The sequence below is a fragment of the Chinchilla lanigera genome, unplaced genomic scaffold, assembly GCF_000276665.1.
Source record: "Chinchilla lanigera isolate Chin_1 unplaced genomic scaffold, ChiLan1.0 scaffold00015, whole genome shotgun sequence".
In the NCBI taxonomy this organism is placed as follows: domain Eukaryota; kingdom Metazoa; phylum Chordata; class Mammalia; order Rodentia; family Chinchillidae; genus Chinchilla; species Chinchilla lanigera.
The window spans coordinates 21,084,073-21,100,981 of NW_004955416.1; the positions used below are offsets into that span (position 1 = coordinate 21,084,073).

Here is a 16,909-nt window from a genome sequence, read left to right on the forward strand (position 1 = left end):
CCTTACTGGGAATTTAGAATAATTGAATTACACCATGCCATAGAATACTACCAGTGTTTTAATTTTAATTGCTCGACTTTGATTTTTTACTGATCACCTAATACCGGTTTCAGTAGCTGTGGTAAAGATGGTAGGCTTTGATAGACCAGACAGAGCATTGGTGGTATTTTCCAATTTTATAGAGAACCGAGAATAATTCAAGTTAATTTGTTACTACTTTGCTAGAAATAAACATACTGTGTGATAATGTAAATACAGTACCGTAGTGTGCACATCCATGGTCAATATATTCGTGGTGTTTTTTCTTATTGATGGATGTTTTGTGGTTGGTTGATCGTCATATAAATTCAAAAGAGGAATTTTGGATTTTGATCTGATATAAAAGTTATGGAATTTAAACAGTTTTGATTATGGTTTAATATTTACTAGGGTCAACATCTTTGCTTTTGTTGGTTGCAGATCTACAATGGATTGGCTTAGAGTGGGAATGGCACATTTGTGATAGATTATAACCCTAAGTAAGAAAAGATGGTTGGATTTTTAGAGCGTGTGAATGAATGTTTACTCCTCTGTATGGGTGTTTGATAAGGACTTTTGAGTAATTGTTTTTGGCATTGGTTTTGATCTTTGGAAGACTTTTCTCTGTGACATTACTTTGATAATTTGCTGTCAGACTACCTATTGCTAATAATGTATCATTGTTGAAATTGGTATATAGAGTTTGAGTTGAAACATGAGGGAAGGGTTGGAATGGGTGTTCTGTTGGTTTTGGAGGTGGAGTTTCTTGGGTTTCTGATTTTGAAGGTTATTCTGGTTGGACTGTACACTTGAGTTTGAAGACCTTTGTTTTGCTTAAATCTGTATGATTATGAAATCATTGGTGGTTTTTCCAAGATTGTATAATGGGTTAAAGAATTTTGTAGAAGTGAAAAGATGCACTGAATTTCTTGAAAAAACGGGTTGTGTTAACTTTTGCCCTAATGCAACTGAACACTAGGGAGGCGCTCTTGAGTTGTAAAATTTACCCCTTTCTTCCACTTGGGATGGAAAATTCCTCCTTAAATTTTGTCTTTAGATGATTTTTAAGCAACATAAAGAAAGCAGACCATGAATTTAATTTATGAAACCGGGTTTGCTTTTATTTAGATGCTATTTTGCCCTTTGGGGGGCTAATTTTTTAAGAGGTTAGTACTTAATCTAAGCTTTAGATTTTCTAAGAATTATCCCCATTTCAAAATGGCTTGATAGAACACCACTTCCTGTCCAGGGAGGAAGTTATTTTAGCTCAAGGACTGAAATATTTAGCAGATCTTTAGACAAAAGGAACAAATTACATTTTTCTCTGGCTTAAAAAGGGTGCTTGAGCCAGAGGGGGTTAAGAAGCCCTTCCCCCTCCCTCTGATGGGGTGGTCTGGAGGGGCAGGGAGGTGTGGGGGTGGGGGTCTTTAGGCTCCCTGGGATGGAGGATCTTTTTTTTTTTTTTTTTTTTGGTGGAGATGAAGGGGTGGGTCTATGGTACATCACCTGAGTTGTGGGGTAAATGTAGAGAGTGTCAATCAAAGGCAGAGCTCTCAGAGCTGGGAAGGAGGCTCTAGATGGCGGCTGTGCCTTAGAGAGAGCGCGCTCTGCTCCCTGCCTTTGCCTCACTTTACGCAACTTTCCCTAACTTTCTGGCAGCCTCAGGGGGCCCCCGCAGCCCCCTGCCTCTCCTAGTGACTTACTGGGGTCGATTTGAACCTTTTTAAGGGAGAAAAGCAGCTTTTGGGAGCTTTCTTTTCGTGCCTTGTTGGAAAGAAGCAGCCGTACTGAGAGCCCAGGTCGTTGTTTTTTCCAGCTTAGAAGCCATGGCGCACCTCCATTTTTGTGCGCTCTCTTAATGAGGTTTTTTTTCTTCCGGACCCTTTTTAGTTTTAATTATTGTTTTATTTTTTGACCAGTTAACATATTTGAAGATTATTTTATTTATTTTTAGTTTTTTTACCGGAGGATTTTGCCTTTATTTTTAATTATTTTGGATCTGATATTATTCTACCACTAGCTAGGACTCTTGCTTTGGACATACTACATGGATCAGGTAAGTTCACTATCATTAGTGATAATTTCAAAGATTTATATGTTAAAGTTTGCTTTATTTTTTTTAAATATGAGAAATTCCTGGATGACGCAATAAGATACAGATATTGTTATTTGTGTCCACTGTGCTACTTTGAGAAACTTTCCTTATTGATAGTGATGCTTCCACTGTTTGGCTTCTCCTGGTTTTTTTTTTGCGGGGGGAAATAGGAATATTTTGTTTTCGTGCTTTCCGTTGTTGTGTTATATTAATATCCTTAACATTGCCAGGACTTTGTTCATGATACTAAAAACCATCCTTAGAAACCGGGATCTTACCTTTCTTTCAACTTTTGACAGTAAATACCTGGGCACAGGACTTCAAAGCAAACACAGATTCCCCCTCCCCCCTTAATATTTAAGAATTAAAAGATGATGAGAAATAAGGACAAAAGCCAAGAGGAGGACAGTTCGCTACACAGCAATGTATCGAGGTATGAGCTATCAACTTTCTGCCTTTTTGTCTTTTTTGGGGGGGGAAACCTCAGCTTACAATTGTTTACCTTGACAGACATAGATTCCTGTCTGTGTTATTCTAAGTATTTTTCTAATTTCTAGTTTTTTAAAAGCGTGACCTTGAGATTGCTAATATGCCACACCCTAATTTTTTGGTAGCAATTTATGAAAGTTGAGTTGTGACTTAAGGCCTCTTACAGCAGTCAAAAGCTAAGGTACCTTTATTCAAAGGGGCCTTTGCTATTAACTACAGTTTTTCTGTCAGTAAATTTCAGGTTTTAGGTTTTTGTGCTGCAGAAAAATGACCTTGTCGGTTTAGCCATTGCTGCATTGCACCATTTTACATACAAGGCAAATTTTTTCTTTGAAGAATCTCAGACATCCAAACTTGTAACTGAGGGCCATAGAGGAGCCTTGTAGTAGTAAATTATAGTAAATAGACATTTGAGAAAGTTATATGAATGAAAAAATGTACATTTAAAAATGAAATTGCAAAAAACACCCTTTGACTGATGCCTCTCAGTTTATATTTTTATTGACTCTCTATTTCTTTTGATATACTTGACATTTTAGGAAATTTTGATGATTTGTCAAAACCTTTACTTGGTTACAGTGCCTGAATTTATGAAATCAAACCTGTAATCACAGAAATCCTGGAATGCTGTTTAATACACGTCTGTTTTGTTTTTTTTAAACTGTGATTATATTTATAATTGTATGTTTTACGTTTAAACATAATTTCAAGGTTTGTATTTGTATGTTTATATTGGGATAGAGCTCTGTGAATGACAGATAATAGTATTTTATTTTTGCATTTTAGTTGTTGGTGCTTTAAATTTATTGATTTATTTCGACAGAGTCCCCCGGAATGCTTTACCTTCTGAAGCTTACAAATGTACTTTGTTCAAGTCATGATTTGTTTCACATTCCTTGGAGTAGCTTATTAGTGACTTAAGTAATAAAGCCTCTAAGATATTTTTGTTGTATGATTTCTGTATTTTAATTTAAAAAGTGTATAAATGCATTTCTTGATGTATTCTTGTTATAAATCTTAAATTAATAAGCATGTGATCGGTTATGTCATTTTCAGTTTTGATTTTTTTCATTTTCTATGAAAAGAATTGTTAGGCTAGTGAAATTTGGAAGCTTTGAGTATAGTTTGTTACAAAGGTTTAATTTTGACTAAAAATATTTTGAGCCTTGATTTTAAAAATATACTCCCAAGTTCTGTTGCTAATTGAGTTGTCAAACAGTTTGGATGTTTTCTGCCTGAATTTCCCAAGTAATTACTAGGTTATATATAGGACAAAAAACTTCCTGCTAATGCTAAACTGATTTTTTTCTGGAAAGTAACAGTTTCAAGAAATAGAAAACCCCAGATACATTTGACAAATTATTAAAAGGTTTACTATTAAGATCATTACTTCCTTGAGTTTATGATTTGCATAGCCTCACATGGTTTTGGCTTTCTATGCAAGATTTGTGGTTAACTTCGTTTTTCAGACCGTGCTTTCTTAACTTAATAGAGCAGTGCTATTACTTTCCTAGTATTTTTACTCTTTTGGGAAACTCCTTAGACGTTGTCACCCGTTTGACTATTCAGTGGAGTACAGCAGAACATGAAGCATGCTTTTAAATGCCTTTTTGCCAAGTATACTTTGAGTCATGTACCTGATGAATGTCCAGAAATACTTGAGACTCCTTGAAGATGGAGTTACTTTTAAATTACTCCCACTCTGAGTTGCATACATTATTAATACATGTACATAATTATGACATCACTTTTAAGATTGTAAAGCCTAAAGGATGTTACATATGCTGTTTTAATGTAGTCAGTTGTTAAACTTGCAGAGAGCTGAAAGTGAGAGGGCTGACACTATCTGGTGCTTGTGTCATCAATTTTTCTGTAAGGACCTAAGTTTTAATTGCACAGAGACTAGTGTTTAGGGCATACTACAAAAATCGCCTTGCAGCCTGAGCCTAAAGAGAGGAGTTTGTAGGTCAGGTAAACTTCAGTCTGAGAAGTATTTTAGGAAATAGAATGAGTGCAAGTTTCAAGTAAAATGTTGTCAGGTTTTTGGAGCTAGTGCAGTACTTAAAAGTGGTTATGTAAGTTTGTATTCTTTTGACGTTAATGGTTAGGTCTCGTGTTCTCTGTATATCACTTTTTAAATATTAAAGTTTACTTCCAAAAGGGCTTTTAAAAATTGGGTATTTCTAAACACGTAAACCACTTTTAGTGATGGACATGTCGCCACACATTTTACGTAAATTTGCAGCTTGAGCCTAACGTGAGGAATATCAAAGAATGGCAACTGGGGAGAAGCAAACGTGCGTGGAACTTTGTGTGCCCAGAGTTCTGTGTGTTCTAGGACGCTACGCTTGCAATTTAAACCGCTGATTAAATTTATCTCCAAATTGCCTTCGAGCTAGGTTTGATAACTTGAGGTGTGGGCACGGTGCCTCGCCTTTTCTGGGCCTTTTAGCCGATATTCTCAAAGGCTGGGTAGAAGTGGCTTAGGGCAGTGCTTGTGGAGTGGGACGGGGAGTGTAAGTGGCAGCCATTTTATGACGCTGATAATACTTTAAAAATCGGGAATTTTGAGGAGGCTGAAAATAAACGAATCGAAACCTGAAGTCCAAAACATTTTTACTTTGTTTCGCCCCTTTTTTGTGCTGTGGGACAAAATAAAGGGCAGCTCGATAAATTAGCACAGGCAACACCTCTGAGCCCTTGGCATCTTGGTGTAGGTCCAGCTCAGTCACAAAATGGCTGTTCCTTTGTGCCGCAGCGCTGACAGACATACTGCATTGCACTGTGTACTCGCCAAACAGCAGGAAGTTGCCGTGCGGAGTTCAAAGGCCGGCCGGCGCCGGCGCAGGCAGCTGATTGGCTTAGCGCGCGCCTGGTAACAGCCGGGTCAACAGCGGCGCCTTCAGACTGGGCCCGCCCCGTGACGTCAGCCGCCACGCCGCGGGGCGGGTAGAACGCAATGACGTTGGGCCGCATGCGCGCGTTGGGCGCGTCGGGACGGGAAGGAGGCTCCGGTGCTTTCCGGCGGGCGATGTTTTTTTGGATGCAGTGGTTGGCAGTGCTCTGCTGGTCGTGCAGTGCCCACACCCTACGGGTTGATTTCCTTTGCTCATCCCTGGGAATAGTTTTCCTCTTTCAGTAGTAGTTTCTACTTTTAAAGAGAAAAGGCACGAATCGGAAATTTTCGAGTAGAAAACCTGCTGGCTTAAAACCAGTTTTCGCTTTCCCTTCTAACCCAGTGGGTTTTTTTTTTACTGTTCACTTACTTGTTCTGTATGAAGAGATTAGTGAGTGTGATTTTGTTACTGTTGACCCAGTGGTTTCAGTGCGAGGGGCGTTACTCGGTAATGAACGCCGCGGGCGTTAATAACCCATGGCTCCTAGGGCAGGGCGAGCTGATCTGAACCTGATCCCGTGCGCTTTTACGTGGTACCTTACGTTTTCTCACTGGGCGCTTGATGGAGAAACTCAGGTCAGTATGTGTTTAGTGCCTTACGTGTAAGCGTCTCGCAGTGGTGTAAAGGAAGGATTCACCGTGGGATAGAAAAGAGCCCTCTTCAGTTCAGTAACTGAAAAGTGGGAAACGAGCGCTAGGCGTGCATACCTATGCAAAGTGATGTCAGCCGAGGGCTTTGAAGGTTAATGGCCCTCGCTGGAGACCGAGTGGCCTCTGAGCTCTGGCAGAGTGGGGAGCGGCTGAGTCAGGGAAACCTCAGCGCAGTCACCTGATCCCGCCCGGTTGCGGGTGCCCGGGGCCGCATCGTTGGGAAACCCTGGCAAGGATTCTAGGTTTTAAGAACGATGCCTACGTAATTAAGTCACAAGTAACAAATTTAAGCGCGAAGGGAGCCTCTGCGCATCTCTGTGCTGGTCACTGGCAAGTTTTCTCCTGCTTGGTTCGATTATATTTCGGCAGAAGCCAAGCTGTGGTATAAAAGGCCCTAGTTCAGAGTTATGTTATTAAAAAAGTTGAGTAAAATACCTTTAAAAGATACGAGGGCTGGGGCTGGGGATATAGCTCAGTGGCACAGCGCCTGTCTGTAAGTGCAAGGTCGTGAGTTCAATTCCCGGTACTGGGGAAAAAAAAAAAAACAGGAAAAAAAAAAAAAGATATGCGGACTTTTTGAATGTAGGCAGAGATGCTTTCTTGGGCATATCTGAAAATTTCTGAGCAAGTGTGAAAAATAGTGAAAGTAGTCACTATAATGGTTGTGTTGATTCTCACAGTGTAGGTTCATTGAGAGAAATTCTTTGGAAAACTAATGCGAAGTAGCTGAAACTTGTTACAGGCAAGATTTACACCAAAGATTAGTGATCAAAAAAAAAAAGATTAGTAATTTAAAAAACTTTGCCTAACTCAGTATTCTGTGTATTTAACATCCATTAAGACGTAATTTTAAAAGTTTGATGAGCATTAATTGTGGTTTCTAACATACTAAACTTATCTCCCAGGGTTTTTAACCCTTTCCCAGTATTGAAACTGAATTCTACTTGCATTTAAATTTTTAGTATTTCCTAAATGCACTTAAATCCCCGACTGTGGGATAGAATGTAAGTCAGCTTTGCTGTTACGTTTAGAGGTTATAAATTGTTGTACCCTATGGAAGATGTATTATCATATAGGAGTTATGAATGAGTTAAAATGCGTATCAGATTCAGCAATTTATCTGTGCACTGTTTGCAGTCTGTGGAGAGCCAATTAACATAAAAACTTTTTAAAGGTCTATTTATTGACTTTTCCTGTTTTTTTTTTTTTTTTTTAATGCTTTGGAGAATGGTATGAAGCTACCAAAAGAGTGTTGATTAATCTTTTTGTATGTGTATTCTTGTTTAAAACTTGCAGTTTCCAATTGTTACTTTGCTCTTCTGTGGTTAGCATCTTTTGTAAAGATTAAGTCAGCAGAGGAAAGGGGCAAACAGTATTCATTAAGGAGTTTTATTAATTGTAAAAGTTGTAGAAGTTACTGCTTGAGGCATATGAAAGCTTAGTTGAGTTTTACTTGAAAGTCAGTTTTTATAAATAGTTTATTGTTCTGTATTCCCTCATAGAGAGATAAACTCCTGTAGCCACCTGGGATTTCTACACAGTCATTTTCCCGTAAAATTTGGTACCATGGGCTTGTTTGGAGCATGAAAATTGAGTGACTGCTCTTTAAAGATACCTAGTAATTTTTTTTCTGGCTGTGAACCATTATTAAGATTTTTTAGCTTTTTCCTATCAACCTTAGAACTCAATTGGCTTCCTTGAAAGGAGTGTTTGTTGTTACTTCAAAAGAAAAAACTTTTTAGAAGAAACGCCTTCGGAGTGCTGAGAGTATAGGTGTATACCACCACACCCTGCCCCTCACTTTATTTCTTGTGAACAAGTATTTCAGTTCTCTTTATTGAAGTTCTTGTAGTTTGGGGAAAATGCCGTGTACTTTTCAGATCTTACAGGAGAGAATGTTGCCGAAGATGCATGGCAAGGGCAACGTTGTAGGACAGTCCTGGTCATTTTAGTACTTTGGAAGAGCTGTATACCTGATGGGTACCAGTTCGCCTTTTACTTCAGTACTTAAGAGTTTTTGTTCCCACTTAAGACCCGTGAAATACTCATTGGGTTTGAAATTTTCTCTTTTTTAAGATGTAGATAATATTGTTTATGAGAATTAATACAGTGTCTATAAAATACTTAGCAAAAAGCTAGTTAATGTTGAAAGTACTCAGTAAGTGTAAGCTATTAGTAATAGTTTTTATTTTTACTGCTTCATGTTACTTTCCTACCCTGTCCTTCCTGCTTTTCCTCTCTATCTCTCTCTCTCTGTTTTTTGAGTCATGGTCTCTGTGTAGCTCACACTGGCCTTGATGTTGTGACAGTCTTCCTGCCTCAGCTTCCCAAGGGCTGGGATCACAGGTATGCCCACCACGCCATATCCTGCTTTTCTTAAATGCCTCTTCAGGGTTGTGCCTGAGAGCTGTGTCTGTGTCTACAGATCAAGAGCAGTTGTAGCCACTTTGGGGAGAGGTTTCTGAGGATTTCAGGAGGCAGGTCTTCTTTAGTTAAAAATTCAGTATGTTTTAGAGTAAATCCTCTCCTAATTTCTTAGGAGAGCCACCCTTTGCAAAAGTATCCTTCCGGATGAGCGGCCTTTTGAGTGAGCCTCAGCACTGCTCCTGGTGGTCACTGAGCCCACCCCCCAGCTGGCCGTCAGACTGCGCGCCCTGCGTGGTATTTGCTTCAGCATGGTGTCTTCTGTGCAGTTTTTTCCCCTACTTCCTCCCTCTTATTCCTTTGTAGGCTTGTGGATTAGTTGAAATCAATTTTTTGTTTCTGTTTGAGAACTTTAAAGAATACCAGTGTCCAGGTCTGTCCTCAGGATTTAATTTTTAGAATCTCGACATATGTTTCAGAATTGTAAATATTTCCATGTATTTGCAGTGTCTCCTTGTGTTCTGAGTGGTACGATGGAGCATTTTTCGGTTTGTATTTTTTTTGAAGACTACCTAGTAAGTTTTGGTCTTCCAATTGGCTATCCTACCTTTCTTATGCCCTTGAAGAGCAATCCCCCCCCACCCCAACCTGTCTTTTGAGACAGGGTCTTGCTATGCAGTTGAGGCTGGCCTTGAGCTCAAGGCTGGTCCCCAACTTGTAAGATCCTCCTGCCTCAGCCTCCAGAGTGCTGAGATTATAGGCGTGTGCCACCACACCCAGCAAGAGCAATTTCAATAATGAATTTAAAAATAAAGTGAGTGGCATTTTGAGAAGTGGGCTGTGTAAGCCTGAGAGAAAAGGAGGCGTATTTGCATTTCTTTTTCTTTTTTTTTTTTAGTTTGTTTTTTGAGACAGGGTCTTGCCATGCAGTTCATGCTGGCCTTGAGCTCACTTTGTAGCCCAGGCTGGGATTACAGGCGTGCACCACCACGCCTTGCTATATTTGCATTAAATGTCATAAACATACCAGATTCCAGGGCAGGCCTTGCAGTGAGTGCTCCTGGAATTTTGGGTTGCCCTCACTGACCTTGTTAACCACCTTAATATCTGGTGATCTCACTTCCTTAGTGTGGTTCGCTATTGAGACCCTTCAGATAGCTCCAACATAGGAGATTCTGGAATGCTTCCCTTTCCGTGTCCTTCCATTCTGAACTGCCCGTTCCCATGGCCTTCTGGAGGCCGCTGTATGAAAGGAGGCTGCAGCAGTGGTTGTTTGGAAGCTGCGCTTGGCCCCAGTGGTAGGTTGTGAGTTGTAGACAGCACTTGACCTAAGACAAAAAGCACAGGGTAACTTCAGGATGTCTCTAGGCCAGGAGTGTCTTTCATTTTGGATTTTAGATCATGAAGGAAAAATGCTGTGAACATTTTATAGAAAAATAACAAGTTTAGATTTGCTTGGTGCTTACTGTGTGTCAGGCACTGTTTAAGGGTTAAACATGTATTTAGCTTCAAAGTGTGGGGGTGAGTGTAGCAGGAAACTTAGTAATACTTTAAGGTTGCAAACAGCCCTCCACATGGTCACTTTTTTTTCTTTGCACAGCTCTGGGTGCATCTCAGTCATGCTCAGCTGTTTTATATTTTTGCCATTCTTTTTCTTCAGTTGAGTGTAAGCTTTCCAAAGATTAGAAAATACCTAAGTTTGCATTTTAATTAAGTATCAAGTCAGTAGATGAAATGATTGCAAGAGATTGTTTGGTGAAAGCTAAGTTGATGCTTGGGAAGACCCAGTAGTAGGCAGCGTTCACAGCTCTACTGAGAGCCTAGAACTTGCGCTAATTTGTGTGACCCTCACAGCTTTATGAGGTCGTGTGGTTATCATCCCTATTTTGTAGATGGCGGGAATGAAGCCCGGAGGGGAATAAGTGGTAGATTGCAGCTCAGACCCTGGCAGTTTGACTCCAGGATTGCTCAAGCATCTTGTGACAGTTGCTGTCTTGTTTGTTGGGTAAGAGGAAACTACGTAGGAGATTGACGAACAGTGAAAATCTTGAATTATTCTGTGCCATACTCGGCTTCTTTTAAAATAAAAACTTCGCATTTTAAAGAAACAACAGACTCCTAAGCACAGTGTTTTGCAGGTATAACTGGTGCCGGAAACATAACACTACTCAAATGGCCATGATTTTACCTCAAAAGGTTCCACTACAAATGAAGCTCCTGAAGTGATTCTTGTGGTAGTTTGCAGAGTGAGAAGAGGCTGGAGGAGGATGGGGAGGCACTGGAGAGCTCAGGAGAATTTGGCCGGCAGGCGCTTGGACTTGCATTGCATCCGTGCACTTGGGGTTTGGCCACAGCTTACGAACATTCCACATAGGTTTTCTATGACAACCTGAGACTTTTGGAGTCAGGAAAGCAGGCCTTCATACTCAGCTTTTACAGATTGTGCAGTCGGTTAGGGGAGATGCCAGAATGTCTGGGTAGATTCTGTAGATGGGGTGGATGCTCAAAATCTTGAGTGAGTAGTGTGTCTTCAGTTCACATAGAGCTTGACTTGAATTAGAAGCAGTGTGTGGCTGCTGAATGGTGATTTTGAAGGAAGAGAGTGATGGGTGAAATTTTTGCAGTGTTCTCTTGCCTTAAACAGCATACCCTCTCAAGTTAGTTTTATATGGTACTTAATTCTTCAGATTTAATTAGTAAAAATCATCTCCAGGGTTACTTGCTGATCATATTCCCACGCTTTTTGCTGAAGTTCTAAATTTCATTTTAGGGTTGTGTCTAGAAAATGGCATATTGATTCTTGTACTGAGGCAGGTTTGGGAGTAGCGTATAGTGAAGTAGGGTTTTTGAATTTCTGTTTGGGTTTTTTTTTTTTTTAAAACCGAGGGTTTTGGACCGGGCTCTCTGATCCTTTTTCCTCATATTTTAAATACAAGTAAGGTAGTACTGTTGTCTCTTAGGGAAATTAATTAGAATCACATCAAATAATGCTTCTCAGGCAGTGGTTTTCAGCTTGTGGGAGTTTTGTACCCCTCTCCGCTTGCACATTTTACATTTTCTAGAGATGTGTTTGGTTGGTACTACGAGGGACAGCGGTGCTACTGGGATCTAGCGGGTTGAAGCCTGAGATAATGCTGCTAAACACCCTACAGCCTTAGGAGAGCTCCCGCTGTAGGCCAAAACAGTAATACCACAATTCAGAAACTCTGTCTAAAGCGTTTAGCAGAGTGCTCCCCTGGTGAATTTTGTCCCCTTCTTGCCTTTGCTATTTTCTTTTTTTGTGACCTGATCCACGGACCCCTTTTACTTCCTATGGTACTGGGCATATGTTTCACATTTACTGTATTTTTGCAGGGGAATGAGGTGTTACTGAGATGGGGGTCTCCTTACGCAGTTCAGGATGACCTTGAACTCACTATATAGCCCAGGCTGGCCTCAAACTTGTGGCAACCCTCCTGCCTCAGCCTGGGATTACAGGTGTCACCACCACACCTGACCTCACATGTAGCATTGGGGTTGGTAGTCAGGTCTTTTGATCTCCTTTGAACTCTGAAGTAGCTGTAAACACCACCTGTCTTACAAAAGAACAAAAATAATAGCCTACAAGTTAGCTGACAGGGAAATACAAGACTCAGAGGACTGAAAGAGAACTCTTGGGCAAACTAGTCTATCTATTCTTACTGTTCTAAGTGGAAGTACTTCACTTGAGATGGTTAATCATACTGATGTGAACGAATGCTAAGGAGAACTTTTCCCCGTTTCACCGCTTTTCACAGCTTGGTAAAAGTGGTTTCTACCCAAGTGGAAAGCTCACTTTGTCTTTAGTATATAATATACCTTCAGATCCTGATTAGATATGTATTTGCAAAGCAGCTTGTCCAGTTGATGCCTTCCCCAGGCTCCTTGATAGCATTCATTTTCCCCTGATGATACTTATTCCTGGGTGCCTGTCCCTTGGTGGGCCATATACTTTTATGTGACTCAGGTGTTAATTGGCTGTTGGGGAGCAGAAGTAGCATGGTAAAACCTAAGGTGACTTCTGCCTGACTGCAGCTGAGAAATGTAGAAACATGCGTATTGAAGATAGATGTTTTTCTTTTTCCGGTTTCCTGATGGATTTAGCCTTTTGAATCCATGAAATATTAAGTACTATTTTGTGTACATTTTAAAAAATACCTGTGCCTATTTCTGAGGTCAAGACAAATTTCAACACATTAATTGGAGAGCACTCTATGTATAAAAATAAGAAAGTACTCTTTTGAGCTTGACAGAATGGTGGTTTTTATAAAATAACTTGAGTAGAAATGAGGAAACAACAGTAATAAAAAGCAGATTGGTTAACATCCCACATCTCTTTACTTCCGGTTACTTTCTTTCTAAGGGAAAGAGTAGAGGGAACATCCTTATGCCAGCTAAAAATTGGGTAGTTTGGGGGTTTGGTGATTATTTCTCTCCTGAAGGTGAGATAAACAGTTTACAAGTTCATCCTGAACGACTCCTTTTTGTTTTAATTTCTTGGAGCCCAATGCAGTTGCTCAGTTAAATTCTGGTACCTATGAAAGGGGTCCATAAAGTGATGCCACTGTTCAGAGTGACTTTCAGAAGAACTGTTTAAGTCCTAGGAAGGAAGCAGTTCTGTGCTGCTAAAACATACCTTCCTAATTAAAGTTCTAGTACAAATGTTAAGTGTAACTACCATCCTGTCTGTTTTCACTACTGTCATGTTCATGAACTTGACATATAAAATGTCGACATTTAAAAATGTACAGAATTCATGTAATTTGTTAAAAAAGTAATTGTTCTGAAATTTGCATATTGATATTTATGGCTATAATTCAGCCCTAATTAACTGCTGTGTTCATGCTTGCTACAGAAGCACATACATTAACTACTGCATTTAGTTGTATGGATGTTTCACATTTTTACATTTTCATATATGGATGTATAGTGGTACCTCAGTTCATAAATGCTTTTTTTTTTTTTTTTTGCAGTTTGGTTCACAAACAGAAGCTTTTGGGCAAAATGTTTTTGTTTGCAAACTGCGTTGGGTAACAAATACGACGTCAACTATCTTTCTTACACAAACACAAACATGGCTGTCTTTTCCAAAATCAGAGAACAAATTAACTTTGTGAACTGAGGGTATCACTGTATAGATTATTGTTGTTATTATGTTGGCTCTTATGAGCAGAACTCTGAACATTTTTGTGCTTGTCTACCAAACAGGTTTGATTTACATAGGTTATATACCCACAGATTGAATTGCAGGATTCGTATGCATATTTTGACTTCTAGTTAAAACTTTCACTCTCCAAAGCACTTACTGATTACTTTAATGACTTTTAATTTTATTTATTTATTTATTTATTTATTTATTTATTTATTTCCCAGTACTGGGAATCAAACTCACGACCTTGCACTTGCCAGGCAGGCACTGTGCCGCTGAGCTAAATCCCCAGCCCAATGACTTTTAATTTTAGTAAGGATATTACTGTTTGCTTTCTTACCATCCTTTAGCGTTTTTGTTTTTTTGTTTTTTATCTTTTTGAGACAGGTTTTCACTATGCAGTTTAGGCTGCACTTGAACTCATTTTGTAGCCCAGGCTGTCCTCGAACTCAGTGATCCTCCTGCCTCAGCCTCCAAATCCTTTAACATTTGACTTAATTTCTGCAAAGAAGATATGTACTCTTGTAGTATATATATCCCAAATTACCAGCAAGGCTTAATTATCTTAAATTTATTGGGCATTTCATTTTTTTTCTGTAATTGCATATCCATTTTCTTTGCCTAGTTTTCTATTAGATTTTTGATATGTAACTTTTCATGTACCTTTTGTTTTATGTATAAATTCTTTTTGCCAATCTGTTGTCTTTTAACCTTATTTATATTTTTCAGAATGTTAGTACTTGAACTAGGAGTGGAGAGCTTAAAGACAGTTTAAGAACTACTCCAGATGTCTTTATCACCAAGAAATTTGCTGTTTAATAATACACTTCCCATTCTCTTTTAAGATACAGAAGTGGCAAAGAATAGTGCATTGGTTTAATAATCTGCTCAGCTGGAAAACATGTGTGACAAGGGCAGCAAGGCCACATAGAGGTTGATAGTGTGAATTCTACATTCAGACTGTGGAGTGACATCTTGTGCACATACTTGGGCTTTGTCTTCTTTATAACGTTATTGTAAGGATTAGGAGACTTTTGTATATTCTTGACACATAAATGCTCCCAAATTGTTACTTCTTCCATCATCAATTGAAGCTCAGTCTGAAGTAAATTTTATGGTGTTTCTTTGTAGATTTGCTTCTGTTAACCACCAAGCCCTGCCAAGCAGTTCAGCCATTTTGCAAGAAAATAAACACTACTCAAGCAGTGAAATGGCGGCTCTTGGGCAGAGAACCCATAGGCTTCCTTTTAATTGGCATGTCGCTGTGCTGCCCTCTTGTGGCTATGTGGGAGATAGCAATTAAAAATTTCAAAGTGGAATACCTTTTAATGCTGTTTGCTTCAAAGTTCACTTGTAAAAAAGTTTTTCACCCATGTTTTTACCTATTTTATAAAGAATGTCAAAGGTATGCCAGTTTCTTTTTATACACAAATTAAATGTTAAGCTTTATTCTCAAAAGCATTTATTTTCTAATGGAATCTAAAATCCCAGTTTTGTTACTTGCGTGTGTATGTGTGTTGTATTACCCATGTGGTACTTATTGTTCAATCAAAATTATAGAACTTGGTAGCAACTTAGATTTTGAGTCATTTCAGATAAACTTGTTTATTATGAGGTTTTTGGGTATGTGATGGATAGTCATTCTGGAAGGTATCATTTTTAATTGCTTTTTTAAACTATTAAGCCATTGCAGATCTGGTAATTTTATTATTTTCTTATTTAGTGATTCCTTACCCACAAACTGAATTTGAGACCCTTTTTAGAAATTAGAGTCTTCTGGGCCTTTTTTCTTTGCTTTCTAAGATAAGAGTTTCCCTGGACTTCTGAGATAGAGTTTAGACTGGATTTGAACTCACTATGATGTGGAATTCAGGACCAGACCAAACAGAAGACAGCAGCACCAGGAACTTTGTAAGCAGCTTTATTATGCTAGCAGGATGGGGTACCGTGAGGTTGAGATCACCAGCCTCATTTTGAGGTTACCGATCATTTATATAGGTTTTCAGAAGTACTATAAGGCAGATTTAACGTAACAGTCTATTGTTGGTTACACATGTGTTTGTCATTAATTGCTAGGCAGAATTTACTCTTACAGGAACTAATAAGGTTACTATCGTGAACTTGAGGGAAAAATCAATCATTGTTGGAGACTGGGCAGAGGTGTCCTTGAAGAGATAACTCTGGGACTTGAAAGTAAGCAAAATACCGCTGTCTGTCTAAGCTGCACTTACCTTGTGTCTGGTTCCTGGAGTGTCAAGGCTTGTTAAGTTCTGTAGCTCTCTAATTATGAGAACCAGTTATGCTTTCCAGTCCCATCCTCGAACAGTGTTAGAAATATAAGATTTAAAATTTTCATTACATGTAAAATAGTCTCTACAATTATGCAGTGCAGACTGGCTTGGAACTTGAGGTGACCCTCCTGCCTGAGCATCCTGAGTGCTAGGATCACAGGCATGCGTCGCCATGCCTGGTGATCTTCTGGGCTTTCAGCCTTGTGCTCTTAAATCATCATGAAAGCCACAGTTTAGTACTAGTGATATTCGGCATTATAATTAGGTATTCCTGATGTTTACCTAGTCTTTCCAGAATGTCTTGTCCCTTGAAGGAATAGTCAGTGCCCTAAATATGGAAGTGTGGTCAATGTTCTATTTTTGAAAAATAATTTCCCATGTTAGGATTTGGAAACTTGTCCTTATAAGTATGAAAATTGAGTAATGCCTTTATTAAGGTCAAATTTGTTTATTTAAGTTTTAGTTCCAACTTGCTGGATCCAAAAATAATTTTTTAAAAATTTGTGTGAGCAAATGTCTTCAGTATATACTGATTACATTCACTGTGAAGAGTTGGTACATACACAGAACACATCTTAATTCTTGTGATATCCCTCTTCCCCTCTTCCTAAAATATGTTTAAAAGTCAGTCTTACACTCATTCACATCTGTAGCTCATTTTGTGTAGGATTTGAGTGTATTGCTTCCCTTGCCGTTGCTGTTTTGGATGGGTTTATTTAGGATAGTGAGTAAATGAGTTTGGAGATTAAGATATTTAAAACATATAATGAGCAGCTGTGAATTTACCACTAAGCCTCAGGTATAAAATGTCAGAAATATCATTCATCCCATACATCTGCCTTCCCAGAGGTTAATGCAACCATGCATTTGGTGTGTATCTTTTTTTTTTTTTCCGTAGTCCAACTCACGCCCTCACTTTTGCCAGGCAGGCACTGTGC

At 39.1% G+C, this 16,909-nt stretch overlaps 1 protein-coding gene across 1 annotated transcript in view; it reads left to right on the top strand.

Annotated features, from left to right (window-relative positions):
- The first annotated feature begins 1,497 nt into the window (after positions 1 to 1,497).
- Positions 1,498 to 16,909, top strand: part of Chd2 (chromodomain helicase DNA binding protein 2) — a 124,752-nt gene continuing 109,340 nt past the window's right edge. Inside the window, exons 1-2 of the mRNA XM_005381599.2 lie at positions 1,498 to 2,074; positions 2,413 to 2,546. Of these exons, the coding sequence (XP_005381656.1) occupies positions 2,485 to 2,546 (62 nt within the window). The 5' untranslated portion in view covers positions 1,498 to 2,074; positions 2,413 to 2,484. The remainder of the gene's footprint in view (positions 2,075 to 2,412; positions 2,547 to 16,909) is intronic.